This window comes from Colobus angolensis, unplaced genomic scaffold, assembly GCF_000951035.1.
Source record: "Colobus angolensis palliatus isolate OR3802 unplaced genomic scaffold, Cang.pa_1.0 Scaffold116, whole genome shotgun sequence".
Classification (NCBI taxonomy): domain Eukaryota; kingdom Metazoa; phylum Chordata; class Mammalia; order Primates; family Cercopithecidae; genus Colobus; species Colobus angolensis.
Window position 1 is genome coordinate 1,315,542 of NW_012112697.1, and position 25,096 is coordinate 1,340,637.

A 25,096-nucleotide genomic window follows, 5' to 3' on the forward strand; every position below is an offset into this window, starting at 1 on the left:
CTGAGTCCCTTGAGTGGAAAAAGGAGCCCTAGCCCCAGCCTCTCCGGTTCAAGTCCAGCAAGTAAAGGTGTGCGCCTCCTGCTCTAAGACCCCAGCAGCACTGCCACAGCAGTGACTGGCTCTGACCAAGACACACGCACACCCTGAACCAGTGTGCCCAGGAAGTAGCCAAGGTAGGGGGGGTAGCAGGCCCACATAAACCACATGGATTGAGGGCTGGACAGAGGGTTTCCCAAAGAAAAAACAGGTTACCAGGAAAGGGGGAATGGATACTGACTAGACAAAAGGTATCCAATGTCGAAGGTGCCACGAGCACCCAGACAGAAACTGAACCAGGACTTCGACCCAAACTAATTCATCTTCATAGCCCACATTCTTTCCGCCAGCACCTGCCACCCTTCTCGGCCACGCAGAGTCAGATGGGCAGGCTCTTACGAAGTGAGTCTTCAGTCTCGACAACAACAGAGGGCCAGCGTCCTAAAGTCATGCCACCTTGTTAAGGACAACACACAAACAAGGAATACCTGACTTAAGTGCAGAGCAGCAGGTAGGCAAGGTCTAACTCATGCTATTGACCAAGGAGGGCTGAGCAGCAGAGAGTTGGGGCCACTGCTGGTCCCATGTCTCCTAAGTGGTCCTGATGAGACTACAGAGGAGTCAGACACGCGGCCGGTGGCCCAGGAGCATCCCTTCAGCCACCTACAGGTCCCAGCTATGGAGCCGCTGAGCCCCACCAGGATCTGGTTCGAACAGAAATAAGAGGTCTCGAGCTGGAGAGTGAGAGGACAGCAGGTGGTCACTCAAACTCTTAAAACACTCAAAGCCAGGTGCAGTGGCTCATGCCTGCAATCTTAGCACTTTGGGAGGCCAAGGTGGGCGTGGATCACTTGAGGCCAGGAGTTTGAGACCAGCCTGGCCAACATGGCAAAACCCCGTCTCTACTAAAAATACAAAAATCAGCCAGGCATGGTGGCGCACGCCTGTAATCCCAGCTACTTGGGAGGCTAAGGTAGGAGAATTGCTTGAACTCAGGAGGCAGAGGTTACAATGAGCTGAGATCACCCCACTGCACTCCAGCCTGGGTGACAGAGTGAGACCCCATCTTAAAAAAAAAAAAAAAAAAAAAGGAAAGAAAAGAAAAGAATCAGAACATAACTCTCACAACTGTCAAGCTTCACCACCAGTGACCAGCAGCTGCTAACAGAGGCGATAAGAACAGCACAGCAGGCGACCCTGCCCACCACAGCAACTCCAGATTCCCTTGTTTCCAGACTTGGAATCCCGCATCTAAGTCCATAATCTACCCATCATCTCTCCAGGCTCCAAACCATCACAGAGTCAGGACATTACACTTTAACCCCCTGCAACCCGTGAGTTTCACAAGGAATACCTGCCTGTCTCATTTGTCAACAACCAACCAAATTTATCTAAAGCCCTCTTTTTCCCATTAGTAAACCGAGATTTTCAGGAGAAGCCAAAAGCACCTTACAGAAAGGGGCAGCTACAACATGGTCTCTCCATCGCAACTGGTGCCTCCAATGTAAATGACACCACAACATACCCGTGCAGAACAGACCTTCTAACAGCCCCCAACAAAGCTAAGTACATTTCCAAGGTGCAACCATAAATGCAGAAATCAATGAGTAACAAGTGACTCAGTCTTTTTCTTTTTTTTTTTTTTTGAGACAGGGTGTCACTCGACTGCCCAAGTTAGAGTGTAGGAGCATGATCACAGCTCAGGGCAGTCTCAACCTTCCGGGCTCAAGCGATCCTCCCACCTCAGCCTCCCAAAGAGCTGGAATTATAGGCATGCACCAGCACACCTCGCTAATTTTTGTTTTAATTGTTTGTAGAGACGGGGTCTTGCTCTGTCATCCAAACTACAGTGCAGTGGCACAATCGTGGCTCACTGAAGGCGCTTGCCCAGGCTGGTCTTGAACGCCTGGGCTCAAGCAATCATCCTGATTCAGCCTCCCAAAGTGCTGGGGTTATAGGCGTGAGCCACTACACCCAGCCAAGTGACTCAGCATATCGGACAGACATGTCGCTAGCACATTCTTGGACACCCTTCCTACCATAGACCGTCACAACCTATCAGGTATTCCTTCTGAGACTCCAACAGCACAAACCCCAAAGTAAGCTCTTTCTGAAGAGCCACACAAATGAATGAGAAGATGGAGACCACATGCCTCTGAGTGCTCCAGCAGGGACAGCAGAGCTGGCTGGCCGGCCACCACAACTCAATGCTCCCCACTTCCACGGGGTAGAGTTCTTGTGCAAAGCAGTTGCCCAGCCAGAGAGAACACTTCTGAGACCCCTCTGCACCCAGGTTGGACTGTATGACTAGCCCTCACCCAGGGCACGTGAGCAGAGCGGTGCAGTCACTTCTGGAGGAAAGGAGAATGAGAATCATCTGCCCACTCTTAAGTGGTATGGAACGTTGCTTCTCCAAACTTGTTTCCCTTCTCAGGGGATGCTCTTTCCATCTACATCAACATCTCTGTGACTCTGAAATCACTCCTGAGAGTCACTTGGATGGACCCCAGTAACAAGTTCTTATTAAGCACCTGTTGTGTACTTGATTAATAAAAAAAGAAAAAACCTGCAAGTTTCTAAGTCCCAGACCCTGCCCCCTATGTGGTCACATGGTCTAGCAGAGTAGACAGAGCACACACACAGGACGTGACCACAAAATAACCCACAGTAGCAAAAAGCAAATGCCAGACTCTGCTTACTCTCGTAGCAAGCACCACAGGGGTTTAGGAAATCGAAAGAGCCAAGTAATTAGATTTCTTTCAGGTGACAGGAGAAGAGCTGGATCTTACCATAAATGCAACAGCTGGCCCGAGCAAGCATAAGGGAAGCGGCGTTTCTAGGAGAGGAGTCTGGATGAGCTAAGAGTGGGGTCGTAAAGTGGTTGTGATGGGGGCACATGAGACAAACATAACAGCAAAGCAGCTTCACGAAGAGCAGTGAGAGGAGGCACACTGCAGGGGGACAGGAAGGGTCGGGAACGGAGATGAAATACAATTACCCACAGTGGATTCTTGTGGGAGCAGGGATTGGGGCACAGTAAAGGCACTGGGTTAACTCACACAGTGGTGAACAGCTTCCATCGAGCCTCCCTGGTTTTTGTTTTTTATTTTATTTTTTAGACAGAGTTTCACTCTTTCACCCAGGCTGGAGTAAAGAGGTGTGATGTTGGCTCACTGCAACCTCCGCCTCCCAGTTTCAAGCAATTCTCCTGCTTCAGCCTCCCGAGTAGCTAGGATTACAGGCACGTGCCACCACACCCAGCTAATTTTTGTATTTTCAGTAGAGACGGGGTTTCACCATGTTGGTCAGGCTGGTCTTGAACTCCTCACCTCAGGTGATCCACCCATCTTGGCCTCCCAAAATGCTGGGATTACAGGCATGAGCAACCACACTTGGCCTAGCCTCCCTGGTCTTAACTCAATGGTGCCTAGTTGAAGAGACAAATTCTGAGGCTAAATCTGGATTCAAGAATAAAAGTGCACCCTTGACTAATTTACTGTATCAACCACTGGCCAAGAATCAGAGTGTGTCAGCACATTTGTAGCATATTTGCTGACTCTGAACTTCATTAATTGGAAAGTGATATCCTCCAAGGCAGTGGTTGCAAACACTGCACTCCAACCTGCACACTGGAATCATTTTGGAAGTTTAAAGAAAAAAAAAAAAATCCTCATTCCCACTACTGACTTTTGGATCTGGGTGGGTCCAGGCATCAGGATGTTTTTAAATTCCCCAGGTGACTCCATTAAAAGCCAATAATAGGAGCCACTGCTCTATGGGGTGAAGAGATGGAAAGACGGGACAGTGAGAGAAGCTCCTCTCCTGCTGGGCCTGCTAGAAAGACTAAAGCTACAGCTGCTGGCAACCTCTTGCCAGTCCAAGGAGAACATCTGGCTGAGAAGGCGGCCAGCACACAGTGAGGGATGGGAGCACCCGTGTACTGACTCATGGGAGCTAACTGTATGCATCTCTTTCCAACTCTGCAAACAGTGACATCGTGTCGGCAGTCTGAAATCAGACATAGAAGGACGATTTACAACACCATGGAAATCTGCAAACATTCTAAACCAGGGCTTTTTGGGTTTTTTTTTTTTTTTTCAGAGAGCTATTTGTTAGACATTTACCAGCACATCACTCCCAACAATGAAAAAAAGTAACAGAGTTGAGAAACCGAAGAAAGAAAGAAAAAACCTCTGATGATATTGTTTGAGCCCCTGGATCAAACCATCCCTTAAGGCAGATACTCCTGGACTTCTCTTTTATTCGCTTAAGACAGATTAAATCAGATTTTATGACTCTTGTCATCACAAGAGCTCTGAACGATGCAACTGGGGCAGGGTCAAGGTCACATGCTAGCTGTGGTCACTAAAAGCAAAAACCACACGTGATCAGGAGAATCCAATTGAAGGCACAACTGAAAGATGCAGTTTCATGGGGGTGATGCACATTATTTGGGTGGCACTAGAAGGAAGGTCTATGAATTTGTCCACTACTGGCTCTCCACAGCTACAACGGATCTGAAATCAACTAAAGGCCATGAGATCCAACAGCAGCCAACAGCTCCTATTTTATTTGTATTCATTTCTGTTATAAACATTTATAGAGCATGCATCATGGATCAAGCACTGTGCAGGCACTTTCAACACAGCAGGGGAAAAGACATGCCAAGATCCCTGCTTTTGTGGACTATACGGTGCAAGGGGGAACACTGGGAAGAAATAAGCAAGAAAATCAACGACCAAGATACTTTGAGGGCCGGATAAGTGCTATGATGAAAAGACAGAGATGGAATGAGGGAGGCAGCATAAGGTAAGACAGGGCAGTCAAGAGGAGGTAGCATCGGAATGGAGACCTCCATGGCAAGGTGGAACCAGCCACACAGAGATCAGAGAAGAGCGTCCCTGCATAAGGGCAGCACGTGCAAAGGGCCTAAGGCAGGAACCAGCCTGGCATGTCTGAGGATTGGCCTAAAGGCCAGTGTGGCTGGGGTGGAGACAGCAAGAGGGAGGATGTGTGAGATGAGGTTGGAATTTAGCCAAATCACAAGCACTGAAGGCCATCATCAAGAAGTCAGGACTGGAAAACCATGAGCAGTAAACAGCAGAGTGAAGGGATTTATGAGGTTCCATGTTTACTCCACTTGGGACACACAGACACAGAGCCAGCTTTGGTGGATTGCTATTCCTTGCAACCAAAGAAGACTGCCTCAAACAAAGACATCTTGGCCTCTGTGCACACTGGGAGTGGAAACAGCAGGCCATGCACGTCGAGATGTCCTGAAGCCTGCAGTGGTTCAAGAAAAAAGAATAAAAAGTTACCCTGCAAGCTCCCCTGAAACACTGTGGGCTCTAGGAATCATCTAGCCCATGACTCTCCATCTTCACTGAATCAGCCATTCTTTGGAAGGCCAGGGAAACTGACACCCCAGCCAGAGCACAAAGCACACGCGGGTGTAGAATCAGGGATCGCTGGGCTCACCCCCGGGAAACTAACACCCTAGAGAACAAAGCACATGTGGGTGTGGAATCGGGAATCACTGGACTCACCCCGGGGAAAATGACACCCCAGCCAGAGCACATAGCACACATGGGTGTGGAGCAGGGATCGCTGAGCACACCTCACAGCCGCAAAGACACGACACACCAGACAGGCTGATGGCTTCCCAATTTTTTACTTCTTTTGTTTCTGAGAACAAACTTTTAAAATTGCTCCCAAGCCTCCCTCATCGGTCAACTTCCTCCCACTCAGTCTCCTGCCCTTGCTGCTGATTATTTTGATGGCCACCAGCAATGGTCTATTCCTTCTCCCTCTCTCCCTGGGGTGACTGCAGATTAATTACATGGGGATGCTGAGGAGAGTTCGCAGCTTTCAAATCCATTGCTACGGAACAGGACTACGCAACGGTGGCCAGGAACAGTTATGACAGTGGAGTATCCAGTAAGAGGGGAGGTAGGAGGAAAAGCCTTACAGTGCAGGAGCAGATACTGTACTTGGAAAGACAATTCCACAGAAAGAATTGCCTTTTACAAGGACGAACAGGCCTGTATCCGGGAAAGAGGTAATAATTTGCCATAGAACACATGAGCTATAGAAAACTAGTCAAGCTTGACAAACAGGAGCAGGGGAGGCCAGCGGAATGACTGTTCCTATTACCAAAAGGTCCAGGGTGGGACTGTCACAGCAGGCACGGCTGGATTCAGGGACCCTAAAGACAGGATCAGAGCTCGCTTTCTCTCTGCCTTTCAGCTCGGCTGCTCTTTCTGTGCGACGGCCTCATTCCCAAGCTCCATGTGGAGACAAGCGGACGACAGCGGCCCCAGTCTCCCAGCCCAATAGGAAAGCAAGAATTCTTCTTGTGTATGAAAGCCCTGAGATCTAGCCAGAGCCAGCCAGGTAAGGTCAAGTGCCGTGCCAAGGATGAAGCCAGCCACATCACACAGTGAGTGAGGATGCTGTCAAGTGAAAACTGGAGCAAGTGCACAGGACCCAGATGTTCACTACCCACACATGGATGGGGAAGTCACGCAAGCCATGTGACACAGACAGACCCGTGTCTCTCTGGAGTCGCGTGTGACCAATCCTAGCAGGAGGATCTCTTCTTCAGTACACAGAGCAAGCTCTCATGTCAGACAAATGCTCCCGGAAAGAGTCCAGGAGAAGCCCACCGCCTAAGATGGTTCTGTTTTGCAGCAAAGACCTCCACAAGAATTTCCCTGCTGTGGGAACATCAGAGCGACCAGCCTCCCGGCTGAACATGCAACCACTGACCACACCTGAAGAATGACACCACCGGCCCACCTGACAGCGGGGCCATGCCACACAACTTCAGAGACGTCCCCTCCAATATCTAGAGGGGGCTGGCCACCAGGTCTGGCATCAGCAATCCCAGATAGATAAGTGCAAAAATGGGGCAAGGGCTTCCTTTAGCCAGAAAGGCAGACAATGCATGGGCAGGGGGTGGAAAAGGTAGGTTTTCCCAACCCAGGTGTGCCTACAGCTGAAAAGCTGGAGCTCTCCTCTGAGGCACCAAGTTTGTCCAGCCAGGGAGTTATGACCAAAAAAATCCTAATCTTCAAAACATCAGCCTCCCACCACCATCTCCATCGGATGATGATGAAGTGAAGACGATGCCCATATCCATCAAAGACTAAATCAATAGCTCCATTCAACTGTATTAGTCTCCCATTGCTGCTATAACAAATTACCACAAACCTAGTGGTGTAAGACAACACAAATTTATTAGGTCAAGTTCAGGATGCCAGAAGGCCAACATGGGTTGTTTTTCCTTTTTTGCAACCTAGTAGTGCAAGGCTCTCTGTAAATGCAGAAAAAAAAAATGAGTAACAAGTTACTCTATTTCTTTTTTTCTTTTTTTTTTTTTTTTTTTAAAAGAGACAGGGTCAGGCCAGGCATGACCTGTAATCCTGTAATCCCAGCACTTCGGGAGGCCGAGGCAAGCAGATCACCTGAGGTCAGGAAGGCAAGACCAGCTTGGCCAACATGGCAAAACCTGGTCTTTACTAAAAATACAAAAATTAGCCAGGCATAGTGATATGTGCCTGTAATCCCAGCTACTCCAGAGGCTAAGGCAGGAGAATCACTTGAACCTGAGAGGCAGAGGTTGCAGCGAACTGAGATCGGGCCACCGCACTCCAGCCTGGGTGACAGAGTGAGACTCTGTCTCAAAAAAAAAATAAAAAGTGAAACGCCCCAATGGACTCTCTCCCCTTTGGACCCTAATGACTAAGAAGTAATTCTGAAAACCCACTGGCATGTCACAAGGGAGATTCTTGGGTCTGGATGTGGAAATCAGTGTTATAGGTGAAACCCGAGTCTCCAATCGACTGCCAGTAACGATCGACCGCCAGTCATGAAAATGTTATTTTGATCACTATTTGTCTGATTCTTGCATCTATTTCTTATAGAGAACTTGAGGGGAAAAGAAAAGAGCCATGATTAATTACATGTTAAAACGAAGTTACGATTTGCTGACCACCTGTTATGTGATAAGAACAGCACATATAAGCATCTCACGTAACAGCCTCCCTCGCTCCCTCAGTGCCAAATGACATCCGGCAAAACCGGCGCTCCTTGGGGCTCTCTGATAAACCATGAGCTGGAAAAGGAAAAAGCTCTCTTCCACCGAGTATGGGAATGAATGAATTAATGAATGTATGTATATATGTTTAAAGGAAAAAGGTCGTGTGAAGAGCCAGAAGTGGACTCTCCAAGTGAGAGCTTGACCAGGTCCAGAGACCTTTCCTGCTCCCAGGGCTGGGCACCTTTCCATCAGGCCCAACACCACTAAACACCTGAACCACCCAACTACTTCCTTTCTGACTTACCAAGTACCAACAGGTGAGACTCCAGCTTCCCAGGTAAGTCAGCGAGAGAGAGGACAGGCCTTCTGGTCTACCCAACAGCTCCGTGTCTCACCAGGGTTGAGTCAGGTGTTCTTGTGTCCATCACTGTCTGTGTGCTTGGCTAACGTGAGCCTGCTCCTAACGAGCCAGTCTGTCCACACAACCCTAAAGTTGAAGTGATGCACCTGCTCTCCCCAGACCTCTCAGTGAGCTGCCAAGGGGCCTCTGCAGGCAGGAAGCCAACTTGCAAACATCTTGTTTCAAATTTCAGCAATAAGCCCAAAATGAAAGCATGAGTTTTCAGACAGATCTCCTGCTTTCATAAGTGAAATTTCCCTACACTGGCTCCATGGGGAGGAGAAAGGGTGTCCAATGCCATTAACAACAGAACTGACCAAATGACCAGTAAGAGTTACAATGAAGTGGAACTGCCAGGCGAGTTCCTGGTAGATATGGCAGCCCTTGCACCAAAGTTCTAATGCTGGAGGAAGAGCACAAAGAATTTGCCCAAAGGTGAGAGACTCAAAAGAGCAAATAAAGGTATCAACTTTTGGCAAATCTGACATTACCAAGGAAAAACAGCACTTGAGAGGCAAATACTCCAACCTCACTTATGGACCACATTAGGGGGAAAAAAAAAAAAAAACTTTCCAATACATAATGACGCCACCCAAATTCCAAATTCCAGTCCTTATTTTGCTGCTTAAATAATGATTTTCTAGGAGTGACTAGATCACTCCTCTTAAAAAAAAAAAAAAAAAAGAGGGTGGGAATCTGAAATTTGATATCTGTAAAATTAAAGGTTGTCAATGTCTATTCTAAAAGTTCATTTTAAGTTGTTTTGTTTAAACCCTGGAGGCATTTTCTGTAAGAATGTGGTAATGCAGGAATAAGAGACTGCTGCTAGGTGGAGCCGCCACATGTACGTAACCATCTCCGCTCTAATTCATGTAAGAGCTGTCACAACTACATCCTGAAATGGCTCATATCCAGCTATGGCTCAGGGCACTCAGGATCGGCCTGGGGAAATGGACCTTCAGCTGCTATGAAAAACCATTCTGTACACTGTAGGTTCCATATGCCCATTTGGGGAGAATCACGCTCAAAATTTTCCAACTTAGAAATGCATTGTGTAGTGCTGAGGTTTTCAAACCAAAAGCAAACCCAGTGGTGCTTCTTTTTAACCTGACTTTAATGTTCTTGTAGTATTGAATCCAAGTTCTGTGTAAGTAATGTGTAGATTTCACAAAAGGTGGTGGTACTGTCCACAGGTCACCTGCGTTAGAGTCACATATCTAGAAGGGTAAATCTAGAGCCTCATCCTAGGTCCACTGGTTTAACTCCCAGAGGCAGGGTCCTGGAAAGAGGTATCTTTAATGGGCTCCCCAGGCAATTCCTCTGCCCAGTAAAGTTAAAAGAATTTTATAATGCAAAGAACCAGAGGTTTGGAGAAAAATGCCTGAGCTCATTTCCACCACAGACACCTGCACCAGCCCGTTAAGCTCTCCTAAGCTCCTAATAACAAACTTTAAAATAATGGAAAAATACCTGCTCATCACAAGGTTACTGAGTCAAATCAGAGTACATTTGAACTTGCTTGGAAAGGGCAAAGGGCTAGACAAATACTATTCATTCAAAGCATGTAATGAATGTAGTAAATGACTAAAAAGCCAGTTGCTGGGGAAACAGAGATGAGATATAAAAACTTGGGAGACCAACATATAAATAATTCTGTATAATGAAATAAATTCAGGGCCATAATAGCAATATTTGTATGAGAAGGGCATGAGCCCACAGAGAAAGATGATTAATTCTACACTGATAACCCCCAGAATGATCACAGTTACCGACCCAAATATGAATGAAGCAAGGCATGTTATCAAATAGTATCACCAATAAGCTGACCCTGATCAAATGGGAACCAAAAGAAATATACAAGCTTCAAAAACATTCACATCTTCACGCAATTACTAAATAAGTCATAGCCAGATTCCAATCCTGTCTCCATCACACAAAAAAATAACAACCATTTATTATACGCCAGGTACCATACTAGAAACTCTGCATTTATTGTTTTGTAAAATCCTCACAATGCTCTCAGGACACTGGTGTGATGTCCTGGTACATGTGGGAAAATAATTCCAAGCGGTCAGGTGGTCATGGGTGAGCACCAATTCAGTGCAGGTTTGGCTGACTCTGAAGACATGTGGACTGGGAGCGGTGGCTCACGTCTGTAATGCCAGCACTTTGGGAGGCCGAGGCGGGTGGATCACCTGAGGTCAGGAGTTCAAGACCAGCCTGGCCAACATGGTGAAACCCCATCTCTACTAGAAATACAAAAATTAGCTGGGTATGGTGGCAGTTGCCTGTAATCCCAGCTACTCGGGAGGCTGAGGCAGGAGAATCACTTGAACCCAGGAGGCGGAAGTTGCAGTGAGCCGGTGGCAGAGTGAGACTCTGTCTCACAAAAAAAAAAAGAGAGAGACATGTGAATGTGGGGAACACCCACCATTCGTTAAAATGTCCACACTCTATGAGCTTGTCTTTAAGGAAATTTTGTTGTGGTCTTTTGGCTGAGGGCTGCAAGACACATCAGCCAGAGATAAAGATCCTTTCTTCAGGCTGCCCTGAGAAATATTTTAGGAGATTTTAGAAGCAGCACACGGCCCCACCTCATTTGGTGAGATCTTCATGACTGTTCTTCTGTCTACTGGAATTTCTGATTAATAACAATAACAACAGCTAAAATTTATCCAGCATTTATTCTATGGTAGACATTATGCTAAGATGTCTACATGGATTGCCTCATGAGGTAGGTGCTATCAACCAACCTCATTGTAGAGATGAAAAAACTGAAGTGCAGCGAAATTAGGAAACTTAACCAGAGCTAGGATTGGAACCTGATCAGCCTAAGTCCACCACTCTGATTCTCTGTCATCTTGGCTTTCTGTTGCTTGCACCCATGGCCTGCTGTGACTTCATCATATCACAAGGTTCACTCTGCACATAAAATTCTCTAAGTACACAAATCAATAAGACTGTTGCTAATAGTCTAGCAAGTGAGTCTTACAGTATTAGTTATGCATGTTGCAGGGATACACATCAGGTTTTCCACCTAATTAATTTTCTGGAATCCTGAGCAGCACCATTATTCTAATCCATCCACACATGCACTCATCACATGTTGAGTGTCTATTGCGTGCCACGTGCAGGTGTTAATGAAAAAGCCCGGCCCCTCCCAACCCGGGCTCAGGCTCCCCCTCACCTTCAGCTGTTTGACCTTCTCTTTTCAGCATCTGGACAGCTCCTACATATTTCTTCAGCTGGACTTTGAGCACCTCGTTCTCTCTGCAAGTACAAGAATGTTAAAATATATATATTTAAAAAGTGACAATGTGGACCCACAGGAGGGGGCAGGGGTGGGTGGTGAATCTGTGCAAAGAAAAGCACAATTTGCATCTTATAAATGTTAATCTATTCTCACGGTTTTGAGATCATCATGGGAGAAGGCTGTGTTATCATAGGTATGTTTGCAGAATACCTTCAAGAACTGCTCTTTCATGAGACAGATAAGCACCAATTGGTTCCAGTGTCCACAAATTCAGAACACAGACACAGGCTGTGCTTAGGCTGTTTGAAGCTACCCATCTATTAGGTGCCTATTCAGTGTCAGGAACTCTAGTCTTCTCTCCATTTACAGAAGCATGTATTGACTACTGTGCATTCACTCTGGGGAATGTTCTTAAGATTTTTATCAACTGTGACATGTATTAAACACTTATTATTTGCCAGGCATCATGTCAAGTGTTAGTATAGAATCTCCTTGAATCCTTCCAAGGCACTAACACAACCCTCATTTTACAGCTAAGGAGGCTGAGGCATAAAGAGAAGCAGTTGGACCAACTCCACATCCACCCCCATGTAAGATTACACTAAGGAACGCAGAACCCAGGGTATGATAGGACCCCACCTGCTGAACTCACTCCCCAGGTACACTGGCTGACAACCGAACGTGAGGACCAAGGGGGAAAAACTGCCATTTGTTGAGTATTTAGACTTTACATATGTCTCTCTGAACCAAGCATGCATCCATTCATTCATTCATCCATCCATCATTCAGCGGAAAGATGCTTCATTCAGTAGAAAAATGCACAGTGGCCTGCAGTAATCCCATATTTTACAGGAGAAGAGTTGGACAAATAAGGTTTCTGACCAAAGTCACCAGGAAAACTCACTAGTAAGATCTGAACCCAAGTTTCCCTGCCCCCAAGGCCCACAAGGACTCTTCACCATCTCCTTTGAGATTCAGATTTGGTGTCTGACCAGCTCTACCAGAGGGAGCTGCCTCTTGCACATTTTCTATTTCTGCCCCCACCCCCTACACCTCAGGCCTTGAGCCTAAGTGCCTTTAAATGTGCTAGAGTATTTTTTCTTTCCTTGCAATGAAAAGAGCTGAAGACTGGGTCTTTCTGTGATTATAAAAATAAAAAATGCTCATTGCAAAATACTCAATCAGAATACATTTAAGAAGAAAAGCAAAAACATGCTAAGACCCCAACATCTTGAAATAAACTCCATTAACATTTTTATATCCATCCTATTTTTTCTCTAGGTGCACACACACATCCTAAACAATTTTAGGGGGATGAAACATCCTTCACAATGCTTTAATTTTTGTGCGAATGTTTGAAGGCTTTTTTCCCCTGTTTACTGTTCCACTCAACACTTCCCCATGGCAACCAACGGCAAAAACCTAGTATATACCTTTCAAGCCTTCCTCCATGCTCTGACAATCACTACCAACCCAATACACTCAGAGTCTCTATCACAGGATAGTATAAATGTTTCTGAGACTGGGACGTCTCATTTAATAATGCACCACAGTAAGCCTCTCACTCAGTCTATTTACGGATGGAAATATCACCCACTGCTATAGATACGCCAAACACTGACTTAGTTGAAAAACTTGAGACTGCTCATCCCTGGTGCTGAGTGTCTGTTTTCAATGCATCTGACTACATCCCAGCCCACGACAACAGCACTTTCTTTGTATTTTGCTTCTCTGTGCTGTACTGTGGCAGAAAAAAACATCAAGATCAAACTCAGACACTACCGTAGACTTAGGCATCACCTGAGAACTTGACGTTCGTCTCCGAAGCTCTGGAGAAAGAAAACCACAAGGGAGTCCCTTAGTTATCCCCTCGTCCCAGACAAAGCCTGTCACGGATGCCTCCACAGGTATCTGTACTTTCTCCATCTGTGACATGAGTCTCAAATGTTTGAAACGAAATAACAAGTCCTTAAAATGTTGGTGGGAGAGAAAATCTTCCCTGATGGGGATTGTACAGGATGTTTTTTGTTTTGTTTTGTTTTTGAGATGGAGTCTCACTCTGTCGCCCAGGCTGGAGTGTAGTGGCATGATCTCGGCTCACTGCAACCTTAGCCTCCTGGGTTCAAGCAATTCTCCTGCCTCAGCCTCCCGAGTAGCTGGGACTACAGGCGCACAACCACCACAACCGGCTAATTTTTGTATTTTTAGTGGGGATGGGATTTCACCATGTTGGCCAGGCTGGTCTCAAACTCCCGACCTCAGGTGATCTGCCCACCACAGCCTCCACAAGTGCTGGGATTCCAGGTGTGAGCCACCGCACCCAGTCTTTAGAGCATGTTTTCTAGCATTCCTTTAGCCAGAGTCTCATCGCCCAGCCCGGCCTATTCCTAATCTCCACATGTGAATTCAAGTCACATATCTTAAAGCCAGGGAAAGAAAGGCATTTGTACACATTTCTAAACAATAGTTCGTGGAAGAACATTTTCCAAGAGGCCCCATGACTAACAGAAGTCATATCAGTGCTTGAAGGTCAGGGCTCCTCTCATTTGCTGCCAGCTGTCAGGCCAATCCTCAGCTTCCCTGTTCATCTTCAGCTCTGTGGCCAGCACTAAAATGTTTCAGATAGCTGCTTTTCTTCTGGTCTGAAGAAATCTTTTAATACCATGTTCAGATTCCATCTAAAAATCACACCTGGCTGGGTGCAGTGCCTCACATCTGTAATCCCAGCACTCTGGGAGGTCGAGGCAGGTGGATCATCTGAGGCCAAGAGTTTGAGATCAGCCTGGTCAACATGGTTAAATCCTGTCTCTACCGAAAATACAAAAATTAGCTGGCCATGGTGGCATGCGCCTGTAGTCCCAGCTACTTAGGAGGCTGAGGCAGAAGAATCACTTGAACCCGGGAGGCAGAGGCTGCCGTGAGCCGAGATCATGCCACTGCACTCCAGCCTCGCAACAGAGCAAGACTCCATCTCAAAAAAAAGAAAAGAGAGTGTTGCCAATGTGGAGTGTGGCAGAGTTGGACATCTGAGATGTTTGCACCTTCCTTGAAATCCCTCCTTGCTAGCTATGAAGTGAGAAGGAGCACAGCACCAAGACTCCCTTACAGGTAAAAGCTGTGCCTCATTCCCAGAGATCCATACGTGTGTAGTGGGAAATACGCTTTTCAATCTGCAACACATGAGCACCTGCCTCTGACTAGGGCACTTAATATTCGAGGTGTGGAAGACATGCTCACATTTTATCTACACAGTAACACTACAAAACAGGTTATTATTATTGCCATTTTTCTTACTGCCTTCATTTTACACATGAAAAAACTGAAGACCAGGAGTGGTGGCTCATGCCACCCGCCTGGGAAGGCCAAGACAGACCCATCACTTGAGCCCAGGATACCAGCCTGGGCAACATGGTGAAACCCCATCTCTACAAAAGATACAAAGATTAGCTGGGTGTGGTGGCATGCACCTGCAGTCCCATCTACTTGGGAGGCTGAGGTGGGAGGATCGTTTGAGCATGGGAGGCGGAGGTAGCAGTGAACAAACATCCAGCCTGGGTGACAGAGTAAGACCTTGTCTCAAAAAAAAAAGAGGAGGAAAGAAACTGAGGCTCAACGAGGCTAATTGAACTATCCAAAAACTGACAACCAGCAAAGGCAGAGCCACAGTTCACTTCAGCCTCTCCATGTCTATGTCCCTCTCCTCTCTGCCACATACTTGATGTCTAAGTAGATCACCAGCAACACATCATGAGGTTGGTTTTACTGTGCCCATTTTGCAGATGGGAAATTTGAGGCCCAGAGGGTCTAACACACACTCCAACCTGGGATTTAAATCCATATCCTTTAACTTCAAAGTCTCCTATTACATCATATATGTTTAGAGAATTAAGTGAACAGGGCAACATTGAAAACGTAAGGCCTAGAAAAATTCCATGAGAAAACGTGTGCTGCTCAGCACAGGTCTGCAGAATCTCTTGGGTGGCTGAGACTAATGTGCAGATGTGAACAGGATCCTCCTGACCAGCTAGCTTTGCTAAGAGAAGCTAAGGAACTTTCCTCGAGTTATGGAGCTCAAGCCTCTGCTGCCAACCCCCTTAGGCATCTCATAAATGTAAGCAGTTGGTCACAGGTGAGCTTTAGGAAATATGAATCAACAGCCTCAAGAACTGTAACCTTCTGACCCAGCAACTCCACTTCTAAGAAACTGTATTCAGAAAAGAAAGAGAAGTCTCTAAACCATATGCATGAGGATGCTTTGAATATAAAGGAAACTGGTTGCAAATTAATTGTCTGACAATGTAGGAGTGGGTGGAAAAGTTATGGTGCATGCTCCTATAATGGGATGCTATAGGATTGTCAAGGCTATGATAAATATGTACGTTTATCCCCAGGGATAAATATTATATATATATATATATATATACTCACACTGATATACCACTAACTGAATGCAACAGAGTATATTTACTCTAACCCCTTATATCTATTTAGATGGATATATTTGCGCTGAAAATGTATAGACCACAATGTTAACAGTGATCATTTCTAGATGATAAAATTAATTGGAATTTTTTCTTTAATTTTTCAACAATGCGCTTTACTAGAGCACTTTTTAAAATGTATTAAGAGATTAGAAATACCCACCCCCAGGCCAGGTGCAGTGGCTCACGCTTGTAATCCCAGCACTTTGGGAGACCGAGGTGGGTGGATCACCTAAGGTCAGGAGTTTGAGACCAGCCTGGCCAACATGGTGAAACCCCGTCTCTACTAAAAATACAAAAATGAGCTGCGCCTGGTGGTGCATGCCTGTAATCCCAGCTGCTCAGGAAGCTGAGGCACAAGAATCACTTGAACCTGGAAGGCAGAGGCTGCACTGAGCCAAGACCACACCACTGCACTCCAGCCTAGGAGACAAAGTGAGATTCCTTCTCAAAAAAAACAACTACCAAATCCTACAGTAACATCACACCTAATAATGCTAATAATGAAAGGCTGAATATTTTCCCCCAAAGACCGAGAATGAGTCAAGCAATTCTTCCCTCAGCACTCCTATTCAGCACAGTAGGTTCTAGCTGGTGAAATAAGGCCCTCCCCATCCAAAAAACATACAGGTTAGAAAGGAAGGACTAAAACTTTCCCTCTTCACAAGTGACATGACTGTCTGCAAAGGAAATCCCAAGAACTGATAAAAATGGTCATAGAATAACCGAGTTTTTCAAGGTCACAGAACACAGGGTCAAATGTAAACATTAACTGTATTTATTTCTATACACTACCAATGAACAATCAGAAGGCAAATTACTTTTTTTTTTTTTTTGAGACGGAGTCTCGCTCTGTCACCCGGGCTGGAGTGCAGTGGCCTGACCTCAGCTCACTGCAAGCTCCGCCTCCCAGGTTCACGCCATTCTCCTGCCTCAGCCTCCCGGGTAGCTGGGACTACAGGCGCCCGCCACCTTGCCCGGCTAGTTTTTTGTATTTTTTAGTAGAGACGGAGTTTCACCGTGTTAACCAGGATGGTCTTGATCTCCTGACCTCGTGATCCGCCCGTCTCGGCCTCCCAAAGTGCTGGGATTACAGACTTGAGCCACCGCGCCCGGCCGCAAATTACTTTTAAAAAGAATCGTTTATAACAGCTCCAAAAGATGAAATACATTCATATAAATCTAACAAAATGTATTCAGGATCTGCGTGCTGAAAACTACAAAATACTAACAAAATAATCAAAGAAGAGCTAAATACCTGGATATACCAGGTTCATAGCTTAGAAGACTCCAAAGAATTAAGATGTCAATTATCCCCACCTTGATCTATAAATTTAATGAAAGCCCAATCAAAATCCCAGCAGGATTTTTTATAGATATAGACTAGCCAATTTTAACATTCATACGGAAAGACAAAGAAACTAAAATAGCCAAGATCATTTTTGAAAAAGCAGCACAAAGCAGGAAGACTCACACTGCCCAATTTTAGAATTTCCTGTAAAGCTACAGCTCTCAAGCCAATGTCATATAGGCAAAATGACAGACACGCACCAACAAGACAGACTGAAGAGTCAGACAATAAACCCATAGGCACACAGTCAAGGAATGTGACGAAGGTAGGAAGGTGCTTCTGGGGAAAGGACAGTCTTTTCCACACATGAGTTTGGAATAACAAGACATTCAGATGCAAAAAAAAAAAAAAAAAAACTTCAACCAATACTCACACCTTATACAAATATGAATTAAAACTGGACCACAAAAAAATGTAATTTAAAACTATAAGAGGTTTAGAATAAAATATCAGAGAAAATCATACCTAACCTGAGTTAGACAAGGAAAAGTTCTTAGATATAATACTAAGAGCATGATCCAGAGTAGAAAAAGAGTTAGTTTAACTGGATTTGCTTTGTGAAAGACTTTTTTTTTTTTTTTTTTTTTTTTGTTAAGACAGAATTTCACTCCTGTTGCCCAGGCTGGAGTGCAGTGGCACGATCTCAGCTCACTGCAACCTTCACCTCCTGGGTTCAAGTGATTCTCCTGTCTCAGCCTCTCAAGTAACTGGGATTACCAGCACCCACCACCAGGTCTGGCTAATTTTTTTATTTTCAATAGAGATGGGGTTTTGCCATGTTGATCAGGCTGGTCTCAAACTCCTGTAATGGAATTTAAGTAACGGAATACTTACTCATCAATAAAAAGGAATGCACTATTGACACATGCAACAACTTGAATGAAACTCCAAAAGCATTTTGCTAAATGTTTTGGGCGCAGTGGCACATGCCTGTAATCGCAGTACTTAGGGCAGCTGAGGCAGGAGGATCACCTGAGCCTAAGAGTTTGAGACTAGCCTGGGCAATAAAACAAGACCACATCTCTATAAAAAAATTTTGTGGGGCGGGCACAGTGGCTTATGCCTGTAATCCCAGCACTTTGGGAGGCCGAGGCAGGTGGATCACCTTAGGTCAGGAGCTCGAGACCAGCCTGGCCAACATGGTGAAACCCCGCCCTACTAAAAACACAAAAATTAGTTGGGCGTGGTGGCAGGTACCTGTAATCCCAGCTACTTGGGAGGTTAAGGCAGGAAAATCGCTTGAACCTGGGAGGCAGAGGTTGCAGTGAGCCGAGATCGTGCCATTGCACTCCAGCCTGGGTGAAAGTGAGACCTTGTCTCAATCAATCAATCAATCAATCAATCAATAAAATTAACATAAAAATTAGCTGGGCATGGTGGCATGTGTCCATAGTCCCAGCTTCTGCAGAGGCTGAGGCAGGAGGATCACTTGAGTATAGGAGTTGCAGGCTGCAGTGAGCTATGATCGCACCATTGCACTCCAGCCTGGGCAACAGAACAAGACTGCAATTCACAAAAAAATAAATTAAAAAGGTGTTAAGCAGGGGAACGCAGACATGCTATGTGGAAAAGGCAAATGGAGTCAGGGGTGGAAACAGAAGAAGACGGAAGACAGGAGGCCATTACAGTCATCAAGGCAAGAAACAATGGTGGCCAGAACTGAGAGGACCGAAGTGGTAGCCGTGGAGATGGAGACAAGTATTCAAATATTCGCCTGTCCAATTTCAGAAAGCCTTGCCAACTCCCTCCCACTCCCAACCCCAAACAGGCCTGCTGGCTACCCTGCAGAATTCTTTAAAGCATGGGAATGAAAGCAAATCATTGAGTAGGTGGCAAGTACCTCTCAAACAGCTTCCAATGACTGCAATAATTAATGTTTGTAAGTCAAAGCAATTATGCCTGCCCCAATGTCAGAGTAAACAACCAGCAACCCCAGACAGCACTACTCAAAGGAAAATTACTCACAACAAAACTAACGAACCTGTTAAGTACATTTGGTAATTCTCAGGCATGAAAACACCACACTAAGATATACCTATGGGAACTATACTTTCCCTAGATGCAAAAAGCACGGCTCGAGGGGACCTCATGTCTACTGTCCAGCAGGTACTGAGTAGGCATCGACCATAACCACACCCAACTACAAGAAGAAGGTGACCCAGTGGCCAGGCTATCCAAGACCATGAGGACTACCCCAAAACAGGCACCAATAAAAGGCAGGAAGGGAGGCATAAACTGCCTGGCTTTGTGGTGCTTGCAGCCACTCCTAAATCTTCAAAGGTCAAGTTCACTGCAAAATAAAATAGTCAATGTTGAAAAACCATTTTTCCCTAACTGTACATATTCCTGTTAGTCTCTTCTGACCCCAACTCCAACCCCGCCACCTTTTCTAAGGCATGAGAACTCCTTTAGCCTGTTGCTGCACTGAGCCTAACACGCATTTTTGCATTGCCCTTTACAGAACTTTTGCCCTCCCACACTCGAGTAACTGTCACCATGACAATGATGCTAGTAGCTCCCACTTGTCCAGCACTGAGTGGGGGAGGAGAGAAGGGTAGAGGGGTAAGCAAAGCTTTTTAGATGCCTGCAGACTGAGATACCTACAGAGGAGGTGAGTCATGCTCCTGGCAAGAGAAGCTGACGAGTGGCAGAGCTGGAATTCACACTCAAGACAGTGCAACTCCAGAGTGAAAACCGGACCAGTCCTCTACACCAGGGGTCCTCCATCACTGTGGCTGTCAGGAACCGGGCCGCATAGCCGGAGGTGACTGAGCAGTGACCAAGCGGTGAGCGAGCAGTGAGCAAGCATTACCACCTCAGCTCTCCCTCCTGTCAGATCAGCGGCAGCCTTAGATTCTCATGGGCGCACGAACCCTATTGTGAACTGGGCATGCAAGATCTAGGTTGCACACTCCCTATGAAAATCTAATGTCTGATAATCTGAGGTGGAACCATTTTATTCCAAAACCATTCCACCACCCCGTCCCCATGAAAAAATTGTCTTCCATGAAACCAGTCCCTGGTGCCAAAAAGGTTGGGGACCACTGCTCTACACCGTTTTTGTGAAACAATCAATCCTAAGAGGGCTTTAGGAATAACCCAGTCACCCAGCACCTCTGACACTGAGGGCATCAGGGCAAGAGAGAAAGCAAAACATACCTTCCAGAGTATCTTCCCCCAGTGTCATCTTGGAAAGGCAGCTCCCAGGTTCTACCCAGGCTGCTGCCCCACTACCCAATACACCGGGCTCTCTAAGTTAGACCCCACCCCCCCTCCTCTTGCAGTTGTCAGGGCTCCCAGAGTAGCTGAGACATTCACCTAATATAGCCCCCCACCTCCACTCTGGGATTTGGCCAATCACAGCTCTTCCCTGTTGCCCATACCAGCCAAGCTCTTTCTACCACGTTTGTCTTGGCTAAGGTTGATTTGATTCTCTATCTGCAACTCTCTCATCTGCCCCAAGTCCCTGGTGAACAGCTACAAATTTTACAAGTGTCTCCTCCAAGGCCTTCTTCTCTCTGAAGTCCTTCCTGCCAACCCGGCCTCCACCACATGGAGCTTGTGACAGCTCCTTCCTCTGCCCCTAGCGTATTCTAGACAAGCTTCTCTCTTAACAAGTTTCATACTTTATTTTTTATTTATTTATTTATTTTTTGAGACGGAGTCTCGCTCTGTCACCCAAACTGGAGAGCAGTGGCCGGATCTCAGCTCACTGCAAACTCCACCTCCCGGGTTCACGCCATTCTCCTGCCTCAACCTCCCGAGTAGCTGGGACTACAGGCGCCTGCCACCATGCCCAGCTAACTTATTTATTTATGTATTTATTTATTTATTTTGTAATTTTAGTAGAGACGGGGTTTCACCGCGTTAGCCAGGATGGTCTTGATCTCCTGACCTTGTGATCCACCCGCCTTGGCCTCCCAGTGCTGGGATTACAGGCGTGAGCCACCGTGCATGGCCATGTCTCACACTTTAATACCCCTGGCCTGTGCTCATCTTCCCCTATCTAGAGTATGAGATCCCTGAGGACAGTGGCCCTGTCTTATTTCTCTCTGTACCATGAAATATTGCCCTCGTCCATAAGAAAATGGAGGCTCAGTGTTGTTAGTGACCAGCCAAGGTCAATCAGGAGTGGAAGTGGAATTGACGTCAGGGCAACTCCAAAGCCTCTACCCTCCAGCGCTAGGCCAGGGTCCCTCCAGATGTGGTCAGAGGTTGGACGATCTCTATAATGAAGGGAGCAGAGGAGCTTCTCCAGAAAGCAAATCTCCCCATAACCCTGCCTTTCCATTCCCAAGCAATTCAGCCCAAAGCTATTAGATGCCAGTTAACTTACAAGGGGGTAGATCAATAATTAAATATATTACAGACAACTGGAGCCAGGTTTCTTGTTATTGGAGAAGAGAATAACAAATCCATCAAGTAAGAAAGTGAGAAGTCAATGGTGATGTTGGACTGGGATTGAAAATATCAGTGCGAACTCACAGGCCCATTTCAAAAGGACACAGAAGCCAGCTCATAAGAGTTCCCACTGATAAATGGGATGGATGGGACGGATTCAGCTTATAATCCGTTACTATCACTGTTTTGACGCTTGGATGCTCTGAGACAATCCAGACATCAAAACAGTGATAGTAACGGATGAAACACTGAATAAAATAGAAACTGATGAATCCAAAATTAATTAATGGAATATTTAATGCATCATAGGATATTTAGAGCTCAAAAATCTCCCTACAAAATATGTATTAATTGCAAAGGGGAAGCTCCACAGTGAAGGAGCATAACAGATATCATTTTAATCAGAGGATCAAAGTTAACATCAAGAATGGAACAAACACAAATGAAAGCCATGTACCACCTGCCAGGATGCACTAAAAAGGTGCATCACCTCTGTAACATTCCTACAGATGCAAAGGTGCATCGCCTCTGTAACATTCCTACAGACGCAAAGGTGCATCGCCTCTGTAACATTCCTACAGATGCAAAGGTGCATCGCCTCTGTAACATTCCTACAGAAGCATAAACTCAACCTCATCAGAAGGAAACCTCCAGCGAACCAAAGGCACGGATATTCTGCACAATAGACTGGCCTATCATCTTCAAGAATGTCAAGGGCATGAAAGTCAAGAAAAGAGACAACTGTTCTAACCCGAAGAGACATGAAAATTACATGCAATGTGTCATTCTGGACTCAATCATTTTGCAAGAAAAGACACTGCTGGGACTACTGGTTAAAGTTGAGCATAATGTAAAGATGAGACAGCAGAAATGTGTCGATGTTAATTTTCTAATTCTGATTGTTATACTGTTATTACAAAGGAGAATGTTTTGCTTGTGAAACACATTAACAGATTCAGGGGTGAAAAATTAAAAAGTAAAAAGCAGATTCCCAGGCCCCTCTCTGTAATCACCCTCTTGGGGTGAAGCCTGGAATCTGTATTTTGGCAAGCCTCCAGGACACTTCTGGGCCACTCCGGCACCTGGGAGCCATTCCCTGCCATACGCCCTCCTGCCATATCACAATCATAACAATTACTGCTCATAACCCTGTTCAGAAAACAGTGGTACCTCCCACGTACAAGAAGACTGGGTAACTTTCCCTTTCCTTCCAGTTTTTTTCTAATAAGACAGGGCAAGGGCTGCCAGGGGACTCAAATTCCAGGATATCTGCATTCCTCCTTGGCTGTTCTCTGGATGAAGCTGTGTGGCATCTCATCTCTGCCAGCTGGAGGGGGTGGAGAATGGAGCTGTAAAAAGCTTGTCTGATTTTTAGTGCTCTCTCCCCGGTTACCATCACTGCACTATTTATTTTATAAACCCCATCTCATTAGCCACCTGGTAAATCCCACTCAGAAAGGCACACTGGCCCCTGCATTGCACATCCAGAGCCAGAGAAACAGCCCAAACAAGCCATCACTCAAGAAGGTAATTAATTACAGATGACACACACCCAAAATATCCTGAGTGCAATGGGAAAATCACAGGGTTCCAAACTTAATAGCCGGAATCATACTTGTCAGTCCCTCACTCAAAACTTACATAAGTTACTCCCCGGGCACAAAGAAGGCAGCTCACTTCAGCCCTTTGTGCCATGAAAAACTGTTTGCTTGGAGGTCAGACAGCCCTGATGGGAATGCTTGCTCTGCCTCTGTGTGACCTTGGGCAAGTCGCTTAACCTCTCTGAGCCCCAGTTCAGCATTTATAAAATGGGATGATGAAAGTACCTACATTTGGCCAGGCGCGGTGGCTCAAGCCTGTAATCCCAGCACTTTGGGAGGCCGAGACGGGCGGATCACGAGGTCAGGAGATCGAGACCATCCTGGCGAACACGGTGAAACCCCGTCTCTACTAAAAAATATAAAAAACTAGCCGGGCGAGGTGGCGGGCGCCTGTAGTCCCAGCTACTTGGGAGGCTGAGGCAGGAGAATGGCATAAACCCGGGAGGCAGACCTTGCAGTGAGCCCAGATCCAAGCTACTGCACTCCAGCCTGGGCGACAGAGCGAGACTCCATCTCAAAAAAAAAAAAAAAAAAAGGACCTACCTTCAGAAACTACAGAGAGAATTAAAATAAGTATGTGTGTGTATAAATACATGTAAAGTGTCTGGCATATGGTAAGTATTAAATACATGTTAGTGCTTATTAATTCATTGTCATCATCATCATTACTCATAAATTGCAAACCAGGGCTCTAGGGTCATTATATTCCAAATCAAGGAGGCCTATTTTCTCCTAGGGAGTGAGGACTAGGGAAACACTTGGAATAATGCTCAAATTATCACCTGGACATATTTCCAGCTCAGGCATCAAATGACTGAGTCCTCTTCCCCAGCTCATCCCTAGCTAAGTCCTAGGGCATGGTGGATTCAACCTCACCCCTTCAGAAAATAATTATCCGATTTCCCTCAGCTGCATCAGGTTCCTCGCGGGATGTGGCATCTCCCACAATAATGGGAAGGTGAGGGAGCCTCTCACGGCCTGAACTGGGCTTCCATGGAAGCCAGTGTGGAATACCCTAAGGTACCGCCAATGTGACCACTCACCTTTTGGAGGAGTGAATGCAGGAGTACCACTGCATGGAGAGGTAAATAAACACAAGTCTGGCAACCCAAGTAAACACCCTCAAAAAAAGGGGGCTGGAGGGGGAGAATAGGCAAGAGAAACTACTATGAAATAGAAAATTGTTTCCTGACGGGCCCCAAGAAGGATACGGAGCAGCAGATGGAGAGAACACAACTGGGAACCTATTCCGCATTTTTTTTTTTTTTTTTTAACAGAGTCTCGCTCTGTCACCCTGGCTGAAGTGCAATGGCGCGCTCTCAGCTCACAGCAACCTCCACCTCCTGGGTTCAAACGATTCTCCTGCCTCAGCCTCCCAAGTAGCTGGGATTACAGGCATGCACACCCAGCTAATTCTGTAGTTTTAGTAGAGACGGAGTTTCGCCACGTTGGCCAGGCTGAAACTCCTGGCCTCAGGCGATCTACCCGCCTTGGCCTCCCAAAGTGCTGGGATTCCAGGCATGAGCCACCGC

At 46.1% G+C, this 25,096-nt stretch overlaps 1 protein-coding gene across 1 annotated transcript in view; it reads right to left on the bottom strand.

Moving 5' to 3' along the window:
- The window catches only part of SNX29 (sorting nexin 29), a 577,448-nt gene that overhangs the window by 366,440 nt on the left and 185,912 nt on the right, over positions 1 to 25,096 (bottom strand). The window contains exon 13 of the mRNA XM_011962337.1: positions 11,665 to 11,747. Within this exon, the coding sequence (XP_011817727.1) occupies positions 11,665 to 11,747 (83 nt within the window). The remainder of the gene's footprint in view (positions 1 to 11,664; positions 11,748 to 25,096) is intronic.